General features: G+C 35.2%; 3 protein-coding genes and 1 long non-coding RNA gene across 4 annotated transcripts; 2 read left to right on the top strand and 2 right to left on the bottom strand.

Moving 5' to 3' along the window:
* Window positions 1-62: 62 nt before the first annotated feature.
* LOC133682444 (probable CCR4-associated factor 1 homolog 11) lies at window positions 63-6,677 on the top strand. The gene is made up of 2 exons (XM_062105795.1): window positions 63-512; window positions 6,324-6,677. The coding sequence occupies exons 1-2, from the start codon at window positions 63-65 to the stop codon at window positions 6,675-6,677; spliced, it is 804 nt and encodes a 267-aa protein (XP_061961779.1).
* Window positions 6,678-7,191: 514 nt separating this feature from the next.
* LOC133682440 (wall-associated receptor kinase-like 1) lies at window positions 7,192-7,845 on the bottom strand (the record flags this gene model as incomplete). Its single annotated transcript, XM_062105786.1, has 1 exon — window positions 7,192-7,845. A coding segment is annotated over one exon (612 nt), but the record flags the coding sequence as incomplete, so codon positions are not given.
* Window positions 7,846-11,182: 3,337 nt separating this feature from the next.
* On the top strand, window positions 11,183-12,023 carry LOC133688063 (uncharacterized). The gene is made up of 2 exons (XR_009841102.1): window positions 11,183-11,265; window positions 11,858-12,023. It is a non-coding gene; the product is annotated as an uncharacterized LOC133688063 (long non-coding RNA).
* A 2,453-nt stretch (window positions 12,024-14,476) lies between these two features.
* LOC133689575 (wall-associated receptor kinase-like 8) lies at window positions 14,477-20,477 on the bottom strand. Its single transcript, XM_062109487.1, has 3 exons — window positions 19,354-20,477; window positions 19,079-19,192; window positions 14,477-15,878 (listed from the first exon to the last, which is right to left on the bottom strand). Exons 1-3 carry the CDS (start codon window positions 20,237-20,239, stop codon window positions 14,662-14,664), a joined length of 2,217 nt encoding a protein of 738 aa, XP_061965471.1. The 5' UTR covers window positions 20,240-20,477; the 3' UTR covers window positions 14,477-14,661.
* Window positions 20,478-22,051: the final 1,574 nt, after the last annotated feature.

Here is a 22,051-nt window from a genome sequence, read left to right as displayed (position 1 = left end):
CTAAGCCATTGAAATAGCTCAACTTGCATTAGATCTTCAAATCTCAACGTACAGCGTCAACGATGAAGAGCAGCAAACCAGTACATCTGCGCGAAGTCTGGACAGACAACCTCGTATATGAGTTTTTTCTAATCAAAGAAGCGATCTCTCGCTTCCCCTTGGTTGCTTTGGACACAGAATTCCCTGGTACTATCTTTCAATTAAATCGTGACAAGAGTTGGCTGTCTCATGCCACTCCCTATGAAAACTACTGTCTCATGAAGTGGAATGTTGATCTCTTGAAAATAATTCAACTTGGGATGGCTCTTTCTGATTCACATGGAAATCTTCCAAGTTTCGGAACAGAATTCCACTATGCGTGGCAGTTTAATTTCCGGGATTTCAATATCAAGCACGATCATCACAATGAAGAGTCTATTGGGTTACTTGAACGCCAAGGTATTGATTTGAAGAAGAACAGAGAGAAGGGTATTGATTCCTCAGATTTTGAAAGGCTGATTTTGAGTTTGTTGGTGGGAGGAACCACTGGTGGTGGCTTTGAAACACTCAGAGGGGATAAAACACAAGGTTTTATTACAAGAACAAAAGCTTACAGGAGCAAAATAAACACAACAAGTTTAATAATACACACCCTCTCTTTCTCTCTAGTGTTTCTCTCTACTCTCTCCACACATAATAGCATAAGCTCAGCTTGCTATTTATACACGAATTCAAAACAAGATAATTCAACCTTCAAGTGTGAAGGCGGCTGGCGGCATGCAGCTGGTGGCTGGCGGCTGGTCGGTGGCGGCTGGTGGTTGCCTTCCTTGACCATCTAGATTGAGTTTAATATTCAACAAATCTCCCCTTTAAACTCAATCAAGGGATGTTGATTAGTACTTAAAAGTGCATTTTTATCAAGGTTTTATATCATCATTTTGCACTTAAAAGTATCAATTACTCCTTAACTAAAGCATGTTTTATAATAACATATGTAATTATACAAGATACCTTTAATTTATGGTAAATGTTCATCTTAAATTCAGGCCTATCACATAAATGAAAGAATTGATTGATGAGTTGAAGTACTGAAATTGAAAGGACAAAAAGATGGCCAAAGAGATGCTGGTGCAGTCCAAATTGGAACACAGTTCGGTAATTGGGTCATATCTGGAGTTGTAGATCTTGGATTTAGGTCCATTTTATATGGATGGAAAGATAAGACATAGGCCTACAACTTTCATGTGGAGCCCAAGATTTAACAAGGCCGTTTTCAAGTCCAAATTGTAGCAACAAAGAAGAAGTCTGAATCTGTCCTGCAGCCCAGACACTGTTCCGTGTTCAGCCCATATCTCAAGTTCTAGAAGTCCAAATGATCTCAAATTTTTACCCTGGAAAGATGAGACAATTTCCTAAAACTTTCATGATTCAAGTTTGTTCAAATTATAACGTCATCAATGACGTTTTTGGCAGACAAGAAGATAAGAATTCTCACCAAGTCAAGATGTGGCCACCCACTCATCAATTAGTCAACAAATCAATAGTTCTGAATTTTGGCTTATAAAAGGAAGCATTTGCCATGTATTTAGGCATCTTGGTTTCCAGATCAAGATCATGCTCTTGCTTTCTCTCTTTATATTTTGTAATGCTTAAGTTTTGCTTATATTAATCTCTTGCTTATGCTTTTCATTTCCTTTCCTTGTTTATTTATGTTTCTTTCTTTCATTATGTCTAGCTAAGTTAATTATGTCAAGGTGAAAAGGTTACACTAATGGTGTAAGAATAAGTATAATATAAACTTAACATGGACCTTAATGTTGGATACTAACATGCTTTATATTTGTTATCTTGTTCACTTTTAATACTTTGCTTGTTAAATGGTTAATCTAGATTTATGTTGTATAACACTTGGTACAACAAATACTTGGCACTTTCATAGCCCATACTGTATGGTATAACCGACACCTGAGCTATGAAAGGAACTTGATTTGTTGTTAACATAAGTTATAATCATGAATGCCTGAAAACATTTACAAGTATTAGCATTATTCGAATAAGATAGCTAATGTAATCATGTTAACAATTTATAATCTGATTGGAACCTCCTTGTGTGTGGTTTCCAATTGAATAATAAGAGTTTATACTATACTTGTTTGAAATACCATTAGTGGATCCTCTAACCTTGACATTTGTTGTTATCATTGTTTAATCCTTACGTTAATCTTCCATCTCAAAAGTTCTCATCAACTTCTTCCTCTTCTTCTTCACTATTATTATTATCACTGTTATTATTATTGTTGTTGTTGTTGTTGTTGTTGTTGTTGTTGTTGTTACTTTTGTTTTATTGTTATCTATAATTTATACAAGTAACCTCCCTGTGGTTCGACCCCGGTCTTGCCGGGTTATTTATTACTTCGACACTCCTGCACTTGGAAAAAGACATCAATCTTTTGGTCGTGTCAGATGTCATGCCAAGCATGAACACTTCTCCTTTCAATGCCTTCTCTCTGCTTGTAGCCTTTATCCACTAATTTGGCATTCGTCTTGTAGACCCTTTTGACACCTATTGCTTTCTTGTTTTCTAGTGGATTAGTCGGCTTCCAGGTATCATTCTTCTCAATGGCATGTATTTCTTCATCCATTGCTTTAATCCATTTCTCTTCTGTGACAGCTTTGTTGAAGCTTAGTGGGTCACTATCTGTAAAGAAACAAGACAAATTTGTATCTTCCATTACTTGAGTGGCATCGTACAGCTCTTCAAGATTTCTCATCCTTCTTGGTTTTTCTGATGAGGATGCTGATGGTGGTGTTGATGATGATGCTCCTGGTGTGTTCCTCCTGTTGAATACAGGGAATCTGTGTACCGGACTTTGTGGTTCAGCTGCTGGCATTATCACCGGACTTTGTGGTTCAGCTGCTGGCACAATCGGTTCTTCGACAAGTACTATTGGTACTTCTTCACCTTCAAGGATCAAATCAATGTTGATCCATTTGACTGCTTCTTTATCATCATTCCATTCCCAAGATTTATCTTCTTCAAAGATAACATCTCTACTCATAATCACCTTCTTCGTGATGGGATTATACAGCTTGTATCCCATCCTTCTTTCACCATATCCGACAAAGATGCATTTCTCGCTTTTATCATCGAGCTTTCTCCTTCTTGCATCTGGGATCTTTGCATATGCCACACAACCAAAGACTCGTAGATGAGTAACACTTGGTTTGTGACCACTCCATGCTTCTTCTGGAGTGACTCCTTGCAAACTTCTGGTTGGGCAGCGATTTAGTAGATACACTGCACATGATACAGCTTCAGCCCAGTATTGCTTGGGCAACTTCTTTGCTTTGAGCAGACTTCTTGCCATGTCAAGAATCGTGCGATTCTTCCTTTCAGCTACACCATTCAGCTGTGGTGTATACGCAGGTGTTGTCTGATGTCTGATGCCTTGTTGTGTATAATAGGCTTCAAAGTCATTTGCTGTATATTCTCCACCTTGATCAGATCTCACGGTTCTGATCATGTAGCCACTTTGCTTCTCCACAATTGCTTTAAAATCTTTAAAACAATTGAATACTTCTGACTTCCTCTTTAGAAAGTATATCCACGTCTTTCTACTAAAATCATCAATAAAAGTGAGGAAGTACCTATTTTTTCCAGTCGACATAGGCGTTATTGGGCCACACACATCTGTGTGTACTAACTCCAGTGGCCTCTTTGCTCTCCAGTTGACTTCTTTGGCAAAACTGGATCTGTGATGTTTGCTGAGGACACAACTTTCACAGACTTCATCTAGATTATCAATGTGGGGCAAACCTTTGACCACCTTCTTGCTTGCTAGCGTCTTCAGACTTGTGAAATTCAGATGTCCAAGCCTCAGGTGCCAAAGCCATTCTTCACTGTTGGTGATGGCACTCAAACACCTTGCTGCATCATACTGGATGTTCAAAGGAAACATCCTATTCTTGGACATTTTCACATAGGCCATTAATCTCCAATTTTTTTCTCTAATTGTCAGATGACAATTCTTCGAGTAAAAAATATATCCTCTTTCCAAAAGTTGACCTAAGCTGATCAGGTTCTGCTTTATGGCTGGGACATAATAGACATTGGCGATGTGGCTGGAATCGTCGTTCTTCAACTTGATTGGGATGCTGCCTTTACCTTTGAATGGAACCTTTGTGGTATCTCCAAAAGTAACTAGACCTTGCTTGGTCTCATCTAGATCACTAAATAACTCTCGGTAGCCGCACATGTGATTGCTGGCTCCAGTATCTAAATACCATATATTTTCCTGTTTCTCGCCAAGTTCTTGTTGGACAAGAAATGCAGCTTCTTCTCTGTCATCCTTCTCTGCATAGTTGGCTTGCTCACGTATCTCCAACGGAGCTTTCCTTCTGCATTCAGTGCTATAGTGCCCAAATTGATTGCAACTATAACATTGGATATTCCTCTTGTCACGGTTATTGTAACCGCCTCCTCTTCCTCTAGGAGTGAATGCTTGTTGTCCTCGACCTCCTCTGGTGGTGTTTCTACCACCTCTTCCTCTAAAGCTTGTATTCCAAGAACCTTTTCCTTGGAATCTCTGGAATCCTCCTCTGGATTGTTGACTTCCTGCTTGAGTGGTATATCCACTTGTTGAAATCTCCCCTTGCTCATATCTGTCCTTGAGAGACAGCTTTGCTTGTAAGGCATGCTCGATGGCCTTATCTCCATTTCTCTTTACAATCTTCTGCTCATGAGCTTGCAAAGAACTCATAAGCTCATCAACTGTCAACTTGTCCACTTCCTTGGACTCTTCAATGGCGACAACAACAAAATCAAATTTTGGATCTAGGGATCTCAAAATTTTCTCAGTAATTCAAGAATCTATGATGGCTTCTCCATTTCTCCTCATCTGATTGACTATCACCATAATTCTTGTGTGATAATCAGAAATTGATTCTGAGGACTTCATTTGTAATAACTCAAATTCACCTCGCAAAGATTGAAGACGAATCTTTTTGATTCTGTCAGCACCTTTGTATTTTTGTTGGAGAGCCTCCCATATATCATGTGATGTTTAAGCGGAAGCTATGATCTCGAATGTATCTTCATCAAGACCTTGGTAGATGATGGTCTTTGCTTTGTTGTCCTTCTTTCTGTTGACTTTCAGGGCTTGCTTCTGTGCCTCTTGTAAAGCATCTTCTTCTTCTTTGAACTCTGGTTCATCATAACCATAGTGTACAATCTCCAAACACTCTTGTGAACCAAGGAATGCCTTTAATCTGATGCACCAACTATCATAGTTGTCTTTGGTCAGCTTTAGGATGAGTGTTTGTGTACTTTCTATAGTCATTTTGCTCTTTAAATGCCTATATCACCTTCTGGGAATTGAATTTGGCACAACGGACACTGTAGATCGATCTGGAATGGTCGAAATAGTAGGGAACCGGTCTGAATTTGTAGAAAATAGGTCAGAAAATGGGTGAACCGGTCCAAAAACCAATTCTGTACGGCGGGCGGTTCGCTGGGTTGAACCGGGAATATTCTGTGGAATATTCTATCGGCTCGGCTTTGGCTAATAGCGGCTCGGCTTAGAGGCTCGGCTTGAAAAGGGAATATTCTTCGGCTCGGCTGGAGGCTTGGCTTGCGGCTCGGCGCGGCGCGGCTTAAACGGCTCAAATATGGCGCGCGTGTTGCTCAGTCGTCGTCTACCTCGGGGCGCGTGGGAAAACAGTGCCGAATATTCAGGAGGAGCGTGTGGCTCACCCCGGTGTCCGATTGAGCTGATTTTTGCGGCAGTGAGTTCGTATGGATGACTTCTACACGGTAGAATGATCAAAACTTGTTTTGGACAACTTTGAAAATTCAGATATCTCCCAAAACACTTCTGTTTTCTGACGAATGGGGCTCTGATACCAATTGTTGGTGGGAGGAACCACTGGTGGTGGCTTTGAAACACTCAGAGGGGATAAAACACAAGGTTTTATTACAAGAACAAAAGCTTATAGGAGCAAAATAAACACAACAAGCTTAATAATACACACCCTCTCTTTCTTTCTAGTGTTTCTCTCTACTCTCTCCACACATAATAGCATAAGCTCAGCTTGCTATTTATACACGAATTCAAAAACAAGATAATTCAACCTTCAAGTGTGAAGGCGGCTGTGGACGGTGGTGTGAAGGCAGCTGGCGGCATGCAGCTGGTGGCTGGCGGCTGGACGGTGGCGACTGGTGGTTGCCTTCCTTGACCATCTAGATTGAGTTTAATATTCAACAGAGTTCTGGACTTGTTTCCAATAATTCTTCAATAACTTGGATTACTTTTCATGGTGCTTATGATTTTGGATTCTTGATCAAGATTTTAACTAAACGAGAGTTGCCAAGTGATATGCGGTCTTTTTTGGGGATGATGAGGTTTTTCTTTGGGGTTCGAGTTTATGATACAAAATTCATGATGGGATGCATTAGTGGCTTGCACGGTGGATTGGAGAGGGTGGCTATGTTACTTGGTGTTGAACGAATAACGGGAAGCAGGCACCAGGCAGGATCTGATAGCTTGTCAAGTCTTCAAACATTCGTGAGATTTAAGGAGTCGTGTGCTAAAATTGATCTCGAGAAATTGAATGGCTATGAGGGAATGATGTTTGGACTGTGTGAAGGCTGGTTAGGGTTCACTTACGCACCTGATACATTCATGGGAACTCTAGTTTGAAGGAATATCAATGGAGTTGTACTCTCAGGTCTATAAAATATTTTCAGTGTCATCTCTTTTTTTTCGCTTAAACTTTTTAATCCAAGATCTCGCATTGATTTGTCAGAAAGAGTAATGAGAAAGCCTATAACAGCAATAGTCCTAGCAACTAGCTAGGGACTTAAGCTACAATAACTTGGCTTAGATATACCTACAGGCAGAAAAATGTATAATTAATTGTGGTAACGTAGATGTTCATACTGCATTGATTATCACCAGCAGCAGAGGTGATATGAAATTGACCAAATAAGCAGGCGCAACAAATCTCAACAGTCTTAACATACAGTAAGGAAATTATAACTCAGGAAGACGATCGATAAATAGAAAACAGATGCTCATGTACTTTGTCTCCTGATAAACCAGAACAATCTTTGCAGAAATTATTATTATTAATATTATTATTCAGAAGAGGAAGAACCCGTTTGTCTACTGGGCAAATGCCGCATAAACAAATGGTTTATTTCAAGAGCTAAAAGCGAAGCTGGTGTACAGCCAAACTGCAACATAAAGTCTTTTCTTAAACATTAACTTTACCTACGCACCCAAGGTAAGGGTTGCCCTCATAACCTTTCCGGCAAGAACATTCGTATGCTAAAGTCAAAGAGTTCTCGAGAAGGAAATATTTGCAACTCATGGTCTTGGGGTCATATTTCCAAAGCTTGTAATCCATCACCCAAGCCAGCACCACCGGAACATATTCCCGATCATGAAACACTTGCGGATTGTTTATATCGGAGAACGCAACCCACTCTTGGTCTGCTAGAAAAGTAAGCTTGCATCCACTGCTGTCTTGACTCTCATTTTTAGTTTCTAGACTTGGATAAAAAACCTGCATCCTATAAGGAGCTCTGGCTACGCAGCAGTGCTTCCCAGAACAGAGACTATTGATTTCTTGCCCATAAATAATGGTTGTTTGATTATAGTAGGGAACGCATGTTGAGTCACATCCACTGACTTGGGGCCCAATCTCTGTCAAGAGAGCACGGATGTTGCAGCCGACTGCAATGAACAGATTACCGAAGGAGAAAAAGAAAGGACTTCCCTCCAAGTTCACAGGTGGACCGGATTGCCTACCGGAACAATTGGAGGACATAATTGGACCTTTGACGACGGCAGCACCATCTTCAATATTTGGAGATTATATTAATTTCTCAAGGGGACTTTAATTATTTGTGATGAATTTGCACAACAAATAATATAAGTGCTAATAATGGAATGGGAATATTTAAGATCGAGCTAGCTGTAAAAAAATAATATTATAATTGTTCATTTAATATGAAAAGATGATATTTTTATTAGAGAATAATATAAATTATATATTGAGACTTCATCTAACAGCTTAAGTTTTTTGGTTAAATTGATTTTTTCACTTAGTATAAGAGCCTTGATGACTAAGCGGTTACGAGTTCAAATCTCATCATCTCTATCTATTTAATTAAAAAAATAAAGTATAAAGTAGTGTGAGTCAATGTAAATTTCAAGTTTAAATAATTTTCACTTGAGGGGGTATGTTAGAGAATAATATAAATCATATCTTGAGACCTCATCTAATAACTTAAATTTTTAGGTTGAATTGGTTTTTTAATAATTTTTTCTTATTAGTTGAATAACTACTACACAGCAAATTAATTAAATATTTAAGAGAGCAAAAAAGGTCAGACAAGAAATATTACCTCTCTTGTGATCATTGAATAGTCGAATGAGGGTGCCTCATCAAAAACAAAAAGAAACATCCAAGAAGTTTCTCTGAAGCACAAGTAAACTTCAAAAACTCGAAAAAGAATTAAAAATGTCTAATAACATAGATCCAAGCTCCTAATTATTCAACTATGAAATCTTTAATAACTTTAGACAATTTGACTGTTATCTTAAGAGTCGACACTAAACCACCCTCGAGTAAGAAGATTAATAATAAATTATAACCAAACTCCTCAAATATTTTAAGATTACACAAATATTCAACAGTTTGAAAAACTCGACAAAACTTATTTTTTTAGAAAACAATATTAAGAAATATATTTGTATCCAAAATACATTTAATAATTTTAAAATATATATTCCTTCAGTAGTAAGGAAGATTTTAAAATGTTACATATGTTATAGAGTTTATAATTTTATTTTTCTAAAACACCACTATATATACTTGTAATCTTTCAACGTAAAATAAAAACTTTATGGATTTAAAAAATTTATCAACCAAAGATTTTTAGAATTAATCTTTTATATATTTATAATTGATTTTAATTAGTTATATTAATATTTCATGTTAAAATAGAGAACATTATCAAACAAAATATTAATTCAAAATGTGAGTGAATTCCATTTTTAATTTGATATTAACCATTTCAAAAACAAATCTGTCCATTAGAAATTAGATTAGCAAAGAAAGAAAGCATCGAATTATAATAAATAAATAACTTTCCAAGCAGCTTCTGGCAGTGATAACTTTTGCGCTGAATTTGTCACTGAAGAGACAAATATGCAGTTTGACTCTTCTCTATGTATGTGATATGCATGGTAATAACCTTTTTAGTTAATAATTATTCAGTCTTATCATTCCATCAATAAATTTATCTATTTTGACATGGAAAAAATCTTTAAATATATATTCTCGTGCAATTAACTGTATCAATATTGCAGATCATGGAGTCGATGACCAAAAACCTAACCGTTCTAATGTCTGTATGAAAAATATATTTTTAATATCAGGAATACGTTTTACGTATAAATTCGTAATCCAGATACTAAAAAAAAAGACAAAAAGATTTTTTTAAAATTTTTGAAATATTGACCTAGTTCTCATGACTCTAACAAACTTGTTGTTACAGCCAAAGTGCATACTAATACATATATTTTTTTTGAAATTTTTTTGTTGCATGAAAATATGATGTGATGATTTTTTTTTTAATCTTTGGAGAGACTAGGCCGTATGCATGAAAACAAAATATTTTTTTATATATTTTATATTTTTGATGTCTTGACGAAAATCGGGTATTTTAATACTGGATTTGTATCTTTACGGTATAAAAATACAAACCAATATTAAGCCATTTTGATGAAAAATATGCAGGAAAATCAACAATATTTTTTAGGATCTTTCAGATTTTTTTTGAAAGCAAAACATTTTTTTTAATTTTTCGATGTTTTTGATGAAAACCGGGTATTTTTTTTTACGAGAACCTGTCTGGCCCAGAGAAGAAAAAAACGACAATGCTGGGCCAGAATCAGCCTGGCCCAGCAACCTAACATCAGGGGGGAATTATTTTCCCCCTCTCCTCCTGCATGCAAAACGTTGTTCTGTGATGTTTTGTATTAAAGGGATTGGAAAATACAATAAAGCCCTTGAAGGCTTAAAGGTTAGAATAAATGAATAAGGATATTGTAGTAATTAGATAAACATAAGAAATATAAATAGAAAGAAAAAAGAAGAAGAAGAGATCTGAATATTTTGAGTGAAAAACCGTGAGAGAGAAGGGAGAAGGGAGGAAGAAGAAGAAGAAGAGAAAAGAGGGGAAAATAAGGAAAAAAGAAAAGGAGTCGGAGGAAATAAGTAAAAAGGAGTAAGATTATGCTTTAATGTGTATAATATGTTTTCTTTAGCTTTAATTTCGGTTTTGATAAATGTTAGGGTTATGAAATTTGTGTTTTGAGTTTAATTGATGAATTAAATTGAATGTTAGGGGTTGATTGTTGTGGTTAATTGATGATTTAGTTGATTATGGAAGATTGTGATGATTTTGAGTTATGAATTGTGTAAATGGTGAATGTTGAGTTAGAAATTTGGCAAGAACAGTAGGTAACCTGTGAGAATTCTGAGTTGGAGGTTGAAGATGATGAAAATTCAATTTGGTCCCTCAATTTTGGAAAATTACAGTTTAGTCCCCAAACTTTGGAAAATTTGCAGAATGGTCCCTGGAGCCTATTCCGAGATTCTGAACAGAATAACATATGAATTATGGACAGAATTACTATATATATAAGAGAATTTAACACTTTCAATTTGGTCCTCCAATTTGACAAAAATTACAATTTGACCCTAAAAATTTGGTAAAATTCCAGAATGGTCCCTGGAGTATAATGAGATGATCTGGACAGAAATGAGGATGAATTATGGACATAATTTTCAGTATATTCATGGATTTATGATAAATTTTAGTTTGGTCCTCCAATTTGACAAAAGTTGCAATTTAACCCTTAAGGATATGATAAATTACACATTAGTCCCTAGCTGTAATATTACCTTTTTCAGATTGGTTTGATGAATAATTGAGGGTTATTTAGTGAATTATTATCAATTTTATTATTTATTTTATTATGGATTAGATTTCGGAAAAACCGTTAGGTTTTTAGGAAAGATAACTAGTTAGTTCAAAAATATATAGGGTTACGGAATATACCCTTAGATAAGTGTATTAAATAGGTTATATATTCTTTCGAGTCGTTCTTGAATATATCTCCTTTATATTCAGATAATCCTGATATTCTACCGGCGGGACGTCAGTCGGATTTTCTTCGATATCAGCTTTGAGTTTTGTTGCTTTCGAGTCAGGTGAGTGGATAATTTTCCATATGCATGAGAAATATTATAAATATTTGATTTGTTAATATAAATTGAATCATGCTTCTTGATAATATATATGTTGATTATTATCCTTGTTTTGATAAAGCATGATCAATTGTTGAATCTGAATTCTTGATATGAACCAATATATATTTTGAATTGAATTCTGAATTGATAGCTCCTCATTTGATTGATGTCATGAGTTGAGCCTTGAGATATGAATATATCTGTTTGATTATGATTATGAACCTATGGTATGCCAGTCAGAATACCCATGCTAACAGGGTAGTGTTAGTCTTTGTGCACATCGTATCTGAACCCTAGTTGGTCGGGGGAGTCACCAACCTGTGTGGACTGATCATCCCACAGTACGGAGCCTCATGCTCATTGCATTTTGATTTTCTGACGAGCTTTACCTTCTGATATTCTTGTTATGACAATTTGAGAAACATTTCCATAAGAACCTAAAGCCATACTTGTATATATATTTCTCATTGCTGTATTACCTCGTGTGTGTATATTGAACGTTATCTACTCACTGAGTTGTTGAACTCACCATCTCATTATTTATCCTTTTCAGGCTTATAGCTTGATAGCAGGTCATTTTGTTGGACCTTCCGAACCTGCTTTTTTATTGTAATTTGTACCTTCCTTTTATGTCAAGTTAGTGCTCCAAAACTCTGAACTTTTATAAACTTTTGTATTAAGACAATTCAATTATATTATGAAATTGATTTTGTTATTAATGTTGCGTTGAACTCTAATTGAGTTAGGATAAGTTTGTGTGTAAGTTTGGGTTCGCATAGGCATGGAACCTTGGAGGGGAACCTTGCCTATGTGCCGGTCATGGATCCGGGATTCGGGTCGTGACATGTTCATTCTGCATGCAGGGAAAAAAAACACGAAAGCGCAGACAATTAGGGGGGAGAAAAGTTACCTAGCGTGGAGGAGATGGTGCGTTGCTGGTCTGGCTGCTTCGCTGGCGGTGCTGCTGTGGAGGCCGGTGGCGGTGTTGTGGCTCACGGACGGCGGCTCCAAATAGTAATGTTACTGCTTCAAGCGGTGGAAAAAAAGGCTTATGTTCTTCCCTTCTCCTCCGTTCTCCTCCTCTTCTTTTGCTGCGTTTCCTTTCCCCTTTGATTTGCTTTGTATCTTTACTGGTTTTTTTTCTTTCCCTTTTCTCTAAACCTCACAGTCCCTCTCCCGTTTGTGTCTTCCCCGGTTCTTTCCTTTTTGGTCCGTTTTCGTCCCTCTCAGTTTGGGTTTACTGGTGGTTCCTTTCGGTTCCGGTTCTCCTTTCCTTTATTCACTTCCCCTTTTCTTTTTCTTTTTCGGTTCGTTCCTTTCTCTCTTTTCCTTTGTTATTTCTCTGCCTCTCTCTCTCCCCCCCTTTCTCTCTCGCGCGCTGGCGTTGTGGTGGAGTATTTATAGGGCAAAAGGAGCGGGGGCTCTTTATTGCTGTGCATGGGGAGCAGGGCAGCGCCGGGTTGGCCGGCCAGTGAGCGTGGCTGGCAAGGTGTGGCGACCCTGACTTCTCATCATCAAGGCTTGGGGTTTCGAGACTTCTGCAGGGCACGCGGCTCGCAAGAATTAATGAAGAAAGAGGAAGAAAACTGTCTACCTTCCCCTGCTGCACGTCCGGGGGAAGGAGAAAGAAGAACAGTGTCACTCAAAACGACACTGTTCTGCCTCTTTTTTTTTTAACATGAAACGGCGTCGTTTTATACAAAACGCGTCGTTTCATTTAAATGTGGCGCCAGCAAATGTTTTCCAAATTAATTCAATTGCATCCCTGCCAATTTCAATAGTCGCCCCTATGGTTGGCCGCCTTTTTTATTTTGGTCCTTGGTCTCTAATTTATACAATTTGACCCTCAATTGACCAATAAACTTCTAATTTCTTCAATTTGGCCCCTGATTGGGTTAATTACAGCCCCTCTATTTACGCACCTTTTCCAATTTGGTCCTTGGTTTCAGATTTCCTCAATTAAGTCCCTAATTAGCCATTAAACTTTAATATTTATGCAATTAAGCCCCTGATTTGACCAAATCAACTCTTAAAAATTATAATTTGACCCCAGAACTTTAATTTCTTCCAAATAAAGCTCAAATTGACTTAAAAATCAATTTTTCTTGCAATCAAACCCTCTATAAATTCAATTAAACCTTCAATAAAATCCAATTAAGTCCATAAACATTCAAATTTGGACTTTTCTCTTCAAATTAAATTTTCTTTTCCCACAAGGCTCTCATCATTTAAGTATATACTGTAAAAAATTTCAATCCTTGTATTTTTGAAACTCCTTAATCAATTTTTTTGGTCCTTTTCTGAGCGCTCCAACCTCCTATTATTTTTCTAATTTCTTCCGGCTATATATTTATATATTTATTTTTATTTTTGTGAGGGGACCGAAAATGGGTTACAACAAGACTAATAAATTTTGAATTTGTGTGTTTTATGTAAAATTAAGCAGCTAGAGCCTGCCCTAAGTATCTTTTAATTTGTTCTCTCTAGTTTAGTGCATTTTTATAGTTTTGATATTTTAAAAAAAGAAAAAGAAAAAGAAAAAAATTAATTCATTAACACGTCGCTAAAATAGCGTTGGATACTATCTCAAGATAAAAGATAGACATAGTTGCGATAAAAGAGACACGTTTCATGTTTTTTCTTGAATCGGTCTCAATCTATATTTGTTTTCTCTATCACGAGAATCTAGCCACTCTTTCAAACTAGGGACCAATAAAAAAAAATTAAGTTTATGACTAAAATTAAATTTAATAAATTGTTAAGAACTAAAAACTTATAATTTAAAAAGTTGGGAACTAAAGTACATGTATAGCCACAATTCTAGCAAAACCATCTCTTTTTGTTTTATTTTTTATTTTAGTTTTTTATTTTTGAATCTTGCCTTCCTTAATAAATGTGATATAATTGGTCATTAATTTGAGTGTACTTGGGTGTGGTAAAAAAAAGAAGAGGGACTAAAAAAATCATCTAATTTAAAAAAGGTGCATATTATTGGATTATTAGATGAATTATTTTTTATAAATGATATTAAATTTGACATTATTAATTTTTATTTATTTAAATTAGACAAAATTTAAAAACTATGACTGAAACTAAAATATAATCTTTCAACTTTCGGATTAGAGCAACTTTTGTTGGGAGTACTGGGGTGAGATAGAGAAAATCAAAGGAGTGATAAAATCACAAGGAGAGATCATAAATAGAACTACCACAAGGCACAAAATACTAATTATACATATATGTTAATTGTTCGATTAGTTTAGGAACGTCTGATGAAGGGAAATACAACGAGAAAATCTTAAAATTGTCTGAAACTCATGCAAATCAAATGAACATAAATGTCGTGGATGTCCTTCATCACCATGTTTCGTGAGAAATCAGTGGCTGGACATCCAAAGATGGAGCCGTGCCATTTCTAAAATCGCCAATTGTTACTGAAGTAGTAGGTCCAGCAATTTCCCATACGCTGGGAACTTCATCCCTGATGTTTTCAAGTTCTTTACTACTTTGTTGTGCATGAAGAGCTCCTTTTGACAGCCGAATCTGCTCCAACTCTATCGCGACTTCTCTCATTGTTGGTCGTTTCCTTCCATTCAAGTTCAAGCATCTTCTTGCAAGATTAGCGACTGCGATAACTTCTTCTTCACGGTCCTGCCCCACAAGTCGTTCATCAAGAATATCAAATATCTTGTTCTCTTCCATCAAAAGAATAAAATGAGTGGCTAAACTTCTCCTGTCTTCCGGCCTTTCATAAGAAATTGGTTTTTGCCCACTCAAGAGCTCTGCAAGAACAACACCAAAACTGTAGACATCACTTTTTCCGGTAAACTGGCTAGACTGGAAGTACTCTGGGTCCAAGTATCCAAAAGTGCCTTGAACATGAGTGGTTAGATGAGTTTGATCAATGGCGATTGATCTTGAAGTTCCGAAATCTGATACTTTTGCTCTGAACTTCTCATCTAACATTATATTTGTAGACTTAATATCACGATGATAAACCGGAATGGAGGCTGCGGAATGAAGATAAGAAAGTGCCCTAGCAACTTCAGTAGCAATCCTTAGTCGCATTTCCCATGAAAACTCGAACTCCTCCTTCTGGTCATGAATATACTCAAAGAGATTTCCATTGGGAATGAATTCATAGACTAGCAGAGGAACCTCCGTCTCTAAACAACAACCTAGCAACTTGACCACATGTCTATGATTGAGTTGTGAAAGGATAACGACCTCATTGATAAATTCTTCCAACTTTTCTTCATCCACCATTTTGGATTTTTTAACAGCAACGATCATTCCATCTGCTAGCATTCCTTTATAAACAGTTCCTTGGCCACCTTGACCAAGTATTCTATTATCATTAAAACGATCGGTTGCCTTTTCCAGCTCCTTGGAAGTAAATATTTTTGTTTTCTGAATGCTTCCATCACTTGAGGATAATTGTTGCTGCAGCAATAAACCACCATTTCGTTTGAAGAACTTCTTCTTCAGTTCAATGTTCTTCCTTTTTTTTACAAGTTTATATAACCGCCAAATACCAACAAGCAGCAACAACAATCCAGTGGCCGCACCTAGAACTGCCATTGCTCGCAAGAGAAAAATAAAATAAAATTGTTAGATGCATACATACGTATTAATTATTATTGAACAACAATCTATGTCAACAAGGTGGTTAAATCTCTTTTTTTGGGTTGAGGTTAACCTTCTGGCGTATATTTTTTTATATACATTTTTTTTAATTCTTATATTCTTATATGTTTTTGTATATTCATATTTTTTTCCTTATACATCCTTTCACTATTTTGAACAAAAAAGCCACAACATCTCCCAAAGAAAATTTAATTTTAAAACGCCTAAAACAATTACTTATAATTAAATATATTTCTACCGTCGTACCATGAAACACAAAACTCAAAGCAAAAGCAAACAAGTACTCGGTAATTAGAATCGAAATCAAGTTTCAACATCATCAACAGCGATTAGTAGATTACCAGACAACAAATTATCTGTCTCTCGTGATGCTTTGGTGGGGCCCTTGCATCACCATTAATCCCCGCGGATTATCCCTCCATCAGGTTTCAAAATATTAATCATGATGCTATAAGCCTATAAGGACGCGGTTGCATTACATTCATCCGTGATGTCCGTTTCAGGCCATTTATAGGCTCCACTTGAAAGCTTAATTTAATACTGCCTTCTCTCTCTCGTTTTCCTTTTCTTTTTAAAAAATAATTGTTTATTTATTGATTAAAATGTTTGTCACTAGACAAGCGTGTAATTACAGGGGTACCATGACAGTATGAGATCAAAATGCTTTAATTTTTTAAACTTTTTACTGGGCCCAGGATAGAAGTCCTGATGAACATAAAATTATATAATCCACGGTTGTTGTTTGAGAGATATAATTAATTAATTGTATGGCTTGTAAGGATTAACTTACTTTTTAAGAAATATAATCCACTGTGCTTTTTTAAAAATTATTTATTTTTTAGTTTAAAATTAATTTTTTATGTTTTTAGATTATTTTAGTGTGTTAATATTAAAAATAAATTTTAAAAAATAAAAAATATTTTTTTAAAAAAAGAAAAAATATTTAAAAAAAATACTTAAAAACAACAAGTATGACAATAATAAACACCAAAAAAATATTATTATAAGCTCTATTTGATGTATTATATATATCTTAAATTATAGTAAAATTTATTTTAAAAAAGCTACAGTTTATAAAAAAATTTAAACTATAAATGTAAAATAAATCATTAAGAAGTTGGAAATCATGTGTTAAAAAAAGGAGAAATTTTATTCATTCAAGCTTTTCAATGCCGTTGTAATTTATTAATCAACTAGGTTGGCAGTTGACTGCCAATACTAAATTCACTTCTATTTAAATCTTAAATTAAATTATTTATATATGAATTGATGCATTTTAATATGAAGAACAAACTTACGAGAGGCTTTTAAAAATAAAATTGTGAATTTGTATAAACAAACATTTGATATATTCAAGATTCAATACCCACGCAATACTAATTTAAAAGTCACCATAGGGTTCGAAATTCAAATTTCATTTTTAATATAATTAAATTCGTAGACAAAACATACATTGAATTTACATCCTTTTTTTCTCCTTAAAAAGAAAATATTTATATCAAAAGGAAAAAAATCATCCACTCGAACTACTTGAAGATAACATCTCAAATTATTTGTAAAAAAACAAGAAATGGATTTAACTAAAAATTTATAACAAGAAAATATATTTTTTAAAAAATAAAGATGAATAAATCATGAGGATACAAGATATGATACATTAATTACACAATACAATATTAAAAATAAACTAATAATAAAAACAAGCAATTAAAACCCTTGCCATATCCCATGTTTCCTTCTTTATTTTTCCAATTCCTCCCCAAACTTTAATCCAAAAAATGTTATGATAATTAAACGAAAAGTCCTTCCATTTCTTTTTTTTTAATCATATCCATTGCTTGGATTTAAAGGCAATCAAGCCGATAATTTATGATTCTACTAAAAAAGGTAGATAATTAATGACTCATAACTATCCACCACATGATGATGATGATTAGATATTAGATGAGCCCAGATCACCACATGATGATAATTTATAATCCGTGGAGTGAGAACCACTCGATCCCAACAGACCAAAGACAAATTAAATAATAAATTAATAAACACGGATTCAAAATATCAAAACATAGCATGATCCAATACATCCCTCCTCGCACATTAAACTCCACGATGCACGCCTTGTCTTAGCTAAACGACACCGAATTTTTCATTTTAATATTTTTTTCATGTTTTGTTAAGTTTTCAAAAATTATTTTTTTTACTTTGATATATTTTAAGACTTAATTTTTATGTTGGAGGTCTTAGGGGTATTTTCATCCAAACAGTAACAAAAGAGTATATAAGAGAAAATATTTATATCATGTACTGAAAATTTCTTAAATGATTTTTAAAAAAAATAACACATGGAAGAATAAAAATTCGGTTTGGTTATTTCTTTTATTAAAACCGAACCGAACCGAAAATAATTATCCCTACAAAGATCAAAAAAATTTTAAAATGAAAAATTCTTAAAATAACACATGAAAGAATAAACCCAATACATAAAGATAAATAAATCAATTAACCTAATTTTTTTAATTAACATACCACTTTTCTTTTTATTCCCACAAAAAAATCAATATTTTTTTTTACAAATATTTTTTTTCTTGTTGAAGTGCAAATGGAGAACTTTCCAAGTCAAACATACCGAATCGATTAGTATAAAAAACACTGTTCAACAATAGCAATGTCAAACACGCAAAAAAGAAAAAACCATACAAAAAATTTAAAATTTTCTCATATAAGTGGAAAAGCGTAATTATAGATAATTATACATTAAGTATCCAGTTCTTGCTATATTTAATTAATTAAAAAAAAGAAAAAAAGAAGGTGAAATTAAAAAGAACAGAATTATATCGTATGCTATGATTTACAGGAGAACCAAGGGTACTTAGAGAAGGGTAAAGATGTAAATTAATAATTAAGAAAGTACTATATCGTCATTGCCTCATTCTATCCATTTTGGGGAGATAAAAAAGGCAGTCATGGACGAGAATTAATTTTCTCGTAGCTCCCATTCCATTCTCCCAGACAAGGGAAAATATATATATAATTTCTACTGTCTCCCAAACACAAGTTATCCTCTAAACCAATGTTTCAGGTTCCTATAAATTACGAAGGAAAAAAGAATTAAGAGACAGGAACTTACTCAAGAAAGTGATCTTAGCTTTGTCAAGCTCGCACTTGAACCACCCCGGCACATTCACACATTTTGTCATCCCCGAACACCAATTTACCCCGGGAATTTTGCACTGATCGATATCTGATTCAGGAAATCCAATGAGCTAGTGAGTATATTCATGTGATTGCCTTGTGATTGGAGCCATTCAAAAGTCGAGCTTTTGACTACTGTTTAAGCTTCAGTACTCCATTATTATTATTTTATTATTATTAAAAATCACATTAAGCGTGTTCGAATCATACCAGTGCATCCATCAGGAAGATACGGATTGCCATCATAGCCCAGGTTGCACCTACAAGTAGTTGAATTGGAATACAATGTTACTGTTCTCAAACCCGACCTACCAGAAGTTAAGTTCATAGGGGGGTAGCAATACATTGCATCAGAATACAATGTTACACCTTCAGGGATGTCAGTACCATAATACATAACCCAATCCAGGATTACTGGAACATATTGCATATCTTGCACCACCTCGGGACTTGATATATTGTTCCGGAACCATTTTTCCTCTACTATAAAAGCTACCTTGCATTGATTCCTGCCTTGATCATTAATAGGGTGCTCTGGGGTCCCCAAACTCGCGTTGAACACCTGGAGACTCGAGGGAATTGTGGTCTGGCAGCAATTGTTACCAGAACAGTAGCTATTTTTTTTACCTTCTGTACTAGCACCGCAAGTTGACGTGCACCCAACAATTTCTGGCTCAATTCCGTTCAATAAAGCACGATTGTTGCAGCCCATTGCGGTGAAGATATTTGAGGAAGAGAAGGAGAAAGGACTTCCAGTCATATTAATGGCTAAGTTGACACCTCTACCAGAACAGCCGGAGGAAATTATTGGACTGTTTACTCGAACCACACTGCTCCCTAATGAAATCTTGAAGACCTCCATGTTGATTCTGCTTAAGAAAGCCCTGCTGGGAGAATCCGCAGTTGTTTTGTTGCAATCAACTGAGAACCAGTCATTCATGTAACAACCTGTTCCTATTCCAAATGGAAAAGGGATGCTAATGTTTCCACAAGTCTCTGTACAATTAGGCCTCGCCATAATTAGTGCTGATACAGTTGCTATTTCAGGAACTAGAAATAGCAGGAAAAAAATTAAAGAGACACCACGAGGAATCATGCCTTCCCTTCTATTGCAGATTTAGATACTGCTGGAGATCAATAATGGAAGGATAGAGAGAGGGGGGGGAAAGATCTTTCTTTGCTCCCTATATTTGTGAGAAAAAAAATACGAATTTAGACAGAGAAGACTGCCTTAAAAGAGTAAGCGAACTGTCCAAATCATTGGAAGCAAATTCAATGAAAAGTTCTCTCTCAATCTATCTATATATATAACATGGTGGCCTTTGAAGCAATGCACCCATATTTTTAATTCGAGTATTCGTAAGATTAATTGGAGTTGGGATGTTTCTTCCCAACTTCCAAGCTTTGATTAATAATGTATAAATTACACAAGACTATAAATTAAGATTCTCAAATTGAGTGATGGTGACTTTCGTCTAACCAATTCAAAGACGATTAGTCTAAAACTAAAGAGAATAGCGTGTAGACGACGATGCTATGAATAAAACAGGGGAAGAAAAGTCGTTTCACTTGATTGCATGCCAAGATCTTATTATAATGTGGAATATCTAGAAATAGTAGATAAGTACTACTTACAATGAACATATTTTTTATAGAAATTCTATATCACGGAGAAACTTAACCGAAATTTCCAAGGTGAATCTCAAACTTAAGTTATTGGACTGAGTGTTTCTGTGTGGACCCTAATCCTCATATTTTTCTCTCCTTTATTACAGCAGAAGTTGACATCGAACGACATTATTCTTTGACAAAATTAATCTAAAAACTATTGACTTGCAAAATCAGCATAATTTACACCCTCCTTTGATAAAGCATATTACATGTTTATATGTTTAATTCGCATCAAAATAGTAACAAGGGAAAGGAAAAACAGAGACAGACACACATGTGTTTAATTTATAGCGATTCAGAAAACTTTATTTTTATTATACAATAACAGTAACAGCAGGAAAAATAATCCCATTACTCCATTGGTATGTCTTCTTAAATCACCATGTTTTAATATTTATCAGTGGTTCACCATGAGATGATGGAGTCCTGCCACTTCCAAAATCACCCGTATCCCAGTCATTGCTTGCATCATTCATGACGTTTTTTTTTCCCTTCATATTTTACAGTTTTGTTGAATATTTGGCTCTTTTTGAGACAGTCCAATTATCCTCTCCAATTCTATGTGACTTCTCTCATTCAAGGTCGACTTTTCCCATTCAAATTCAAGCATCTTTTTGCAATATCAGCAACAAAGATGACTTCTTCGTTTTGATAGCACCCCTTAACTCTAACATCAAGAATATCAAAGAGTTATTATCTTCCATCAACATAATAAAATGCATGGCTAGACTTCTACTTTCTGTCAAGGACTTGCCCAAAATAGAAAGTGTTAAGATACTAGCATGCAAACCCGACAAGATAACAGGCAAGGGATATGATAAAATGAGAAATTAGACACACAAGAATTTACTTGATTCATCCAATTTAGCTACGTCCACGGGCAAGTATAGAAGGATTTTACTAAGTAATGTGGGAATTACAACATCTCTCTAACAATAGGAGAACAACTGAAATCTCTCTCTATTACTAGGAGAAAACACCTCACTTACTCTCTCTCACAAATACCTCACAACTTTATGGGATTACTCTCTCTTCACTCTCTCTTTTTCTCTCTATCTTGGTGTGCATTTAAGGCTTAGATCAATTGCCTATTTATAGGCAAGAGTGAGGGGATAAAGGCCATAAATTATGGAGGAATATATGCCTAACAACTCATCCTCCACCAATTATGCCAATTCATCTCCCACTCAAATCCCATCAATTATGCCACCTAATTAAATGGCTTTACATTCTCCCA

This window comes from Populus nigra, chromosome 1 (genome assembly GCF_951802175.1).
Source record: "Populus nigra chromosome 1, ddPopNigr1.1, whole genome shotgun sequence".
In the NCBI taxonomy this organism is placed as follows: Eukaryota; Viridiplantae; Streptophyta; class Magnoliopsida; order Malpighiales; family Salicaceae; genus Populus; species Populus nigra.
This window is presented reverse-complemented; position numbering and strand designations above follow the sequence as displayed.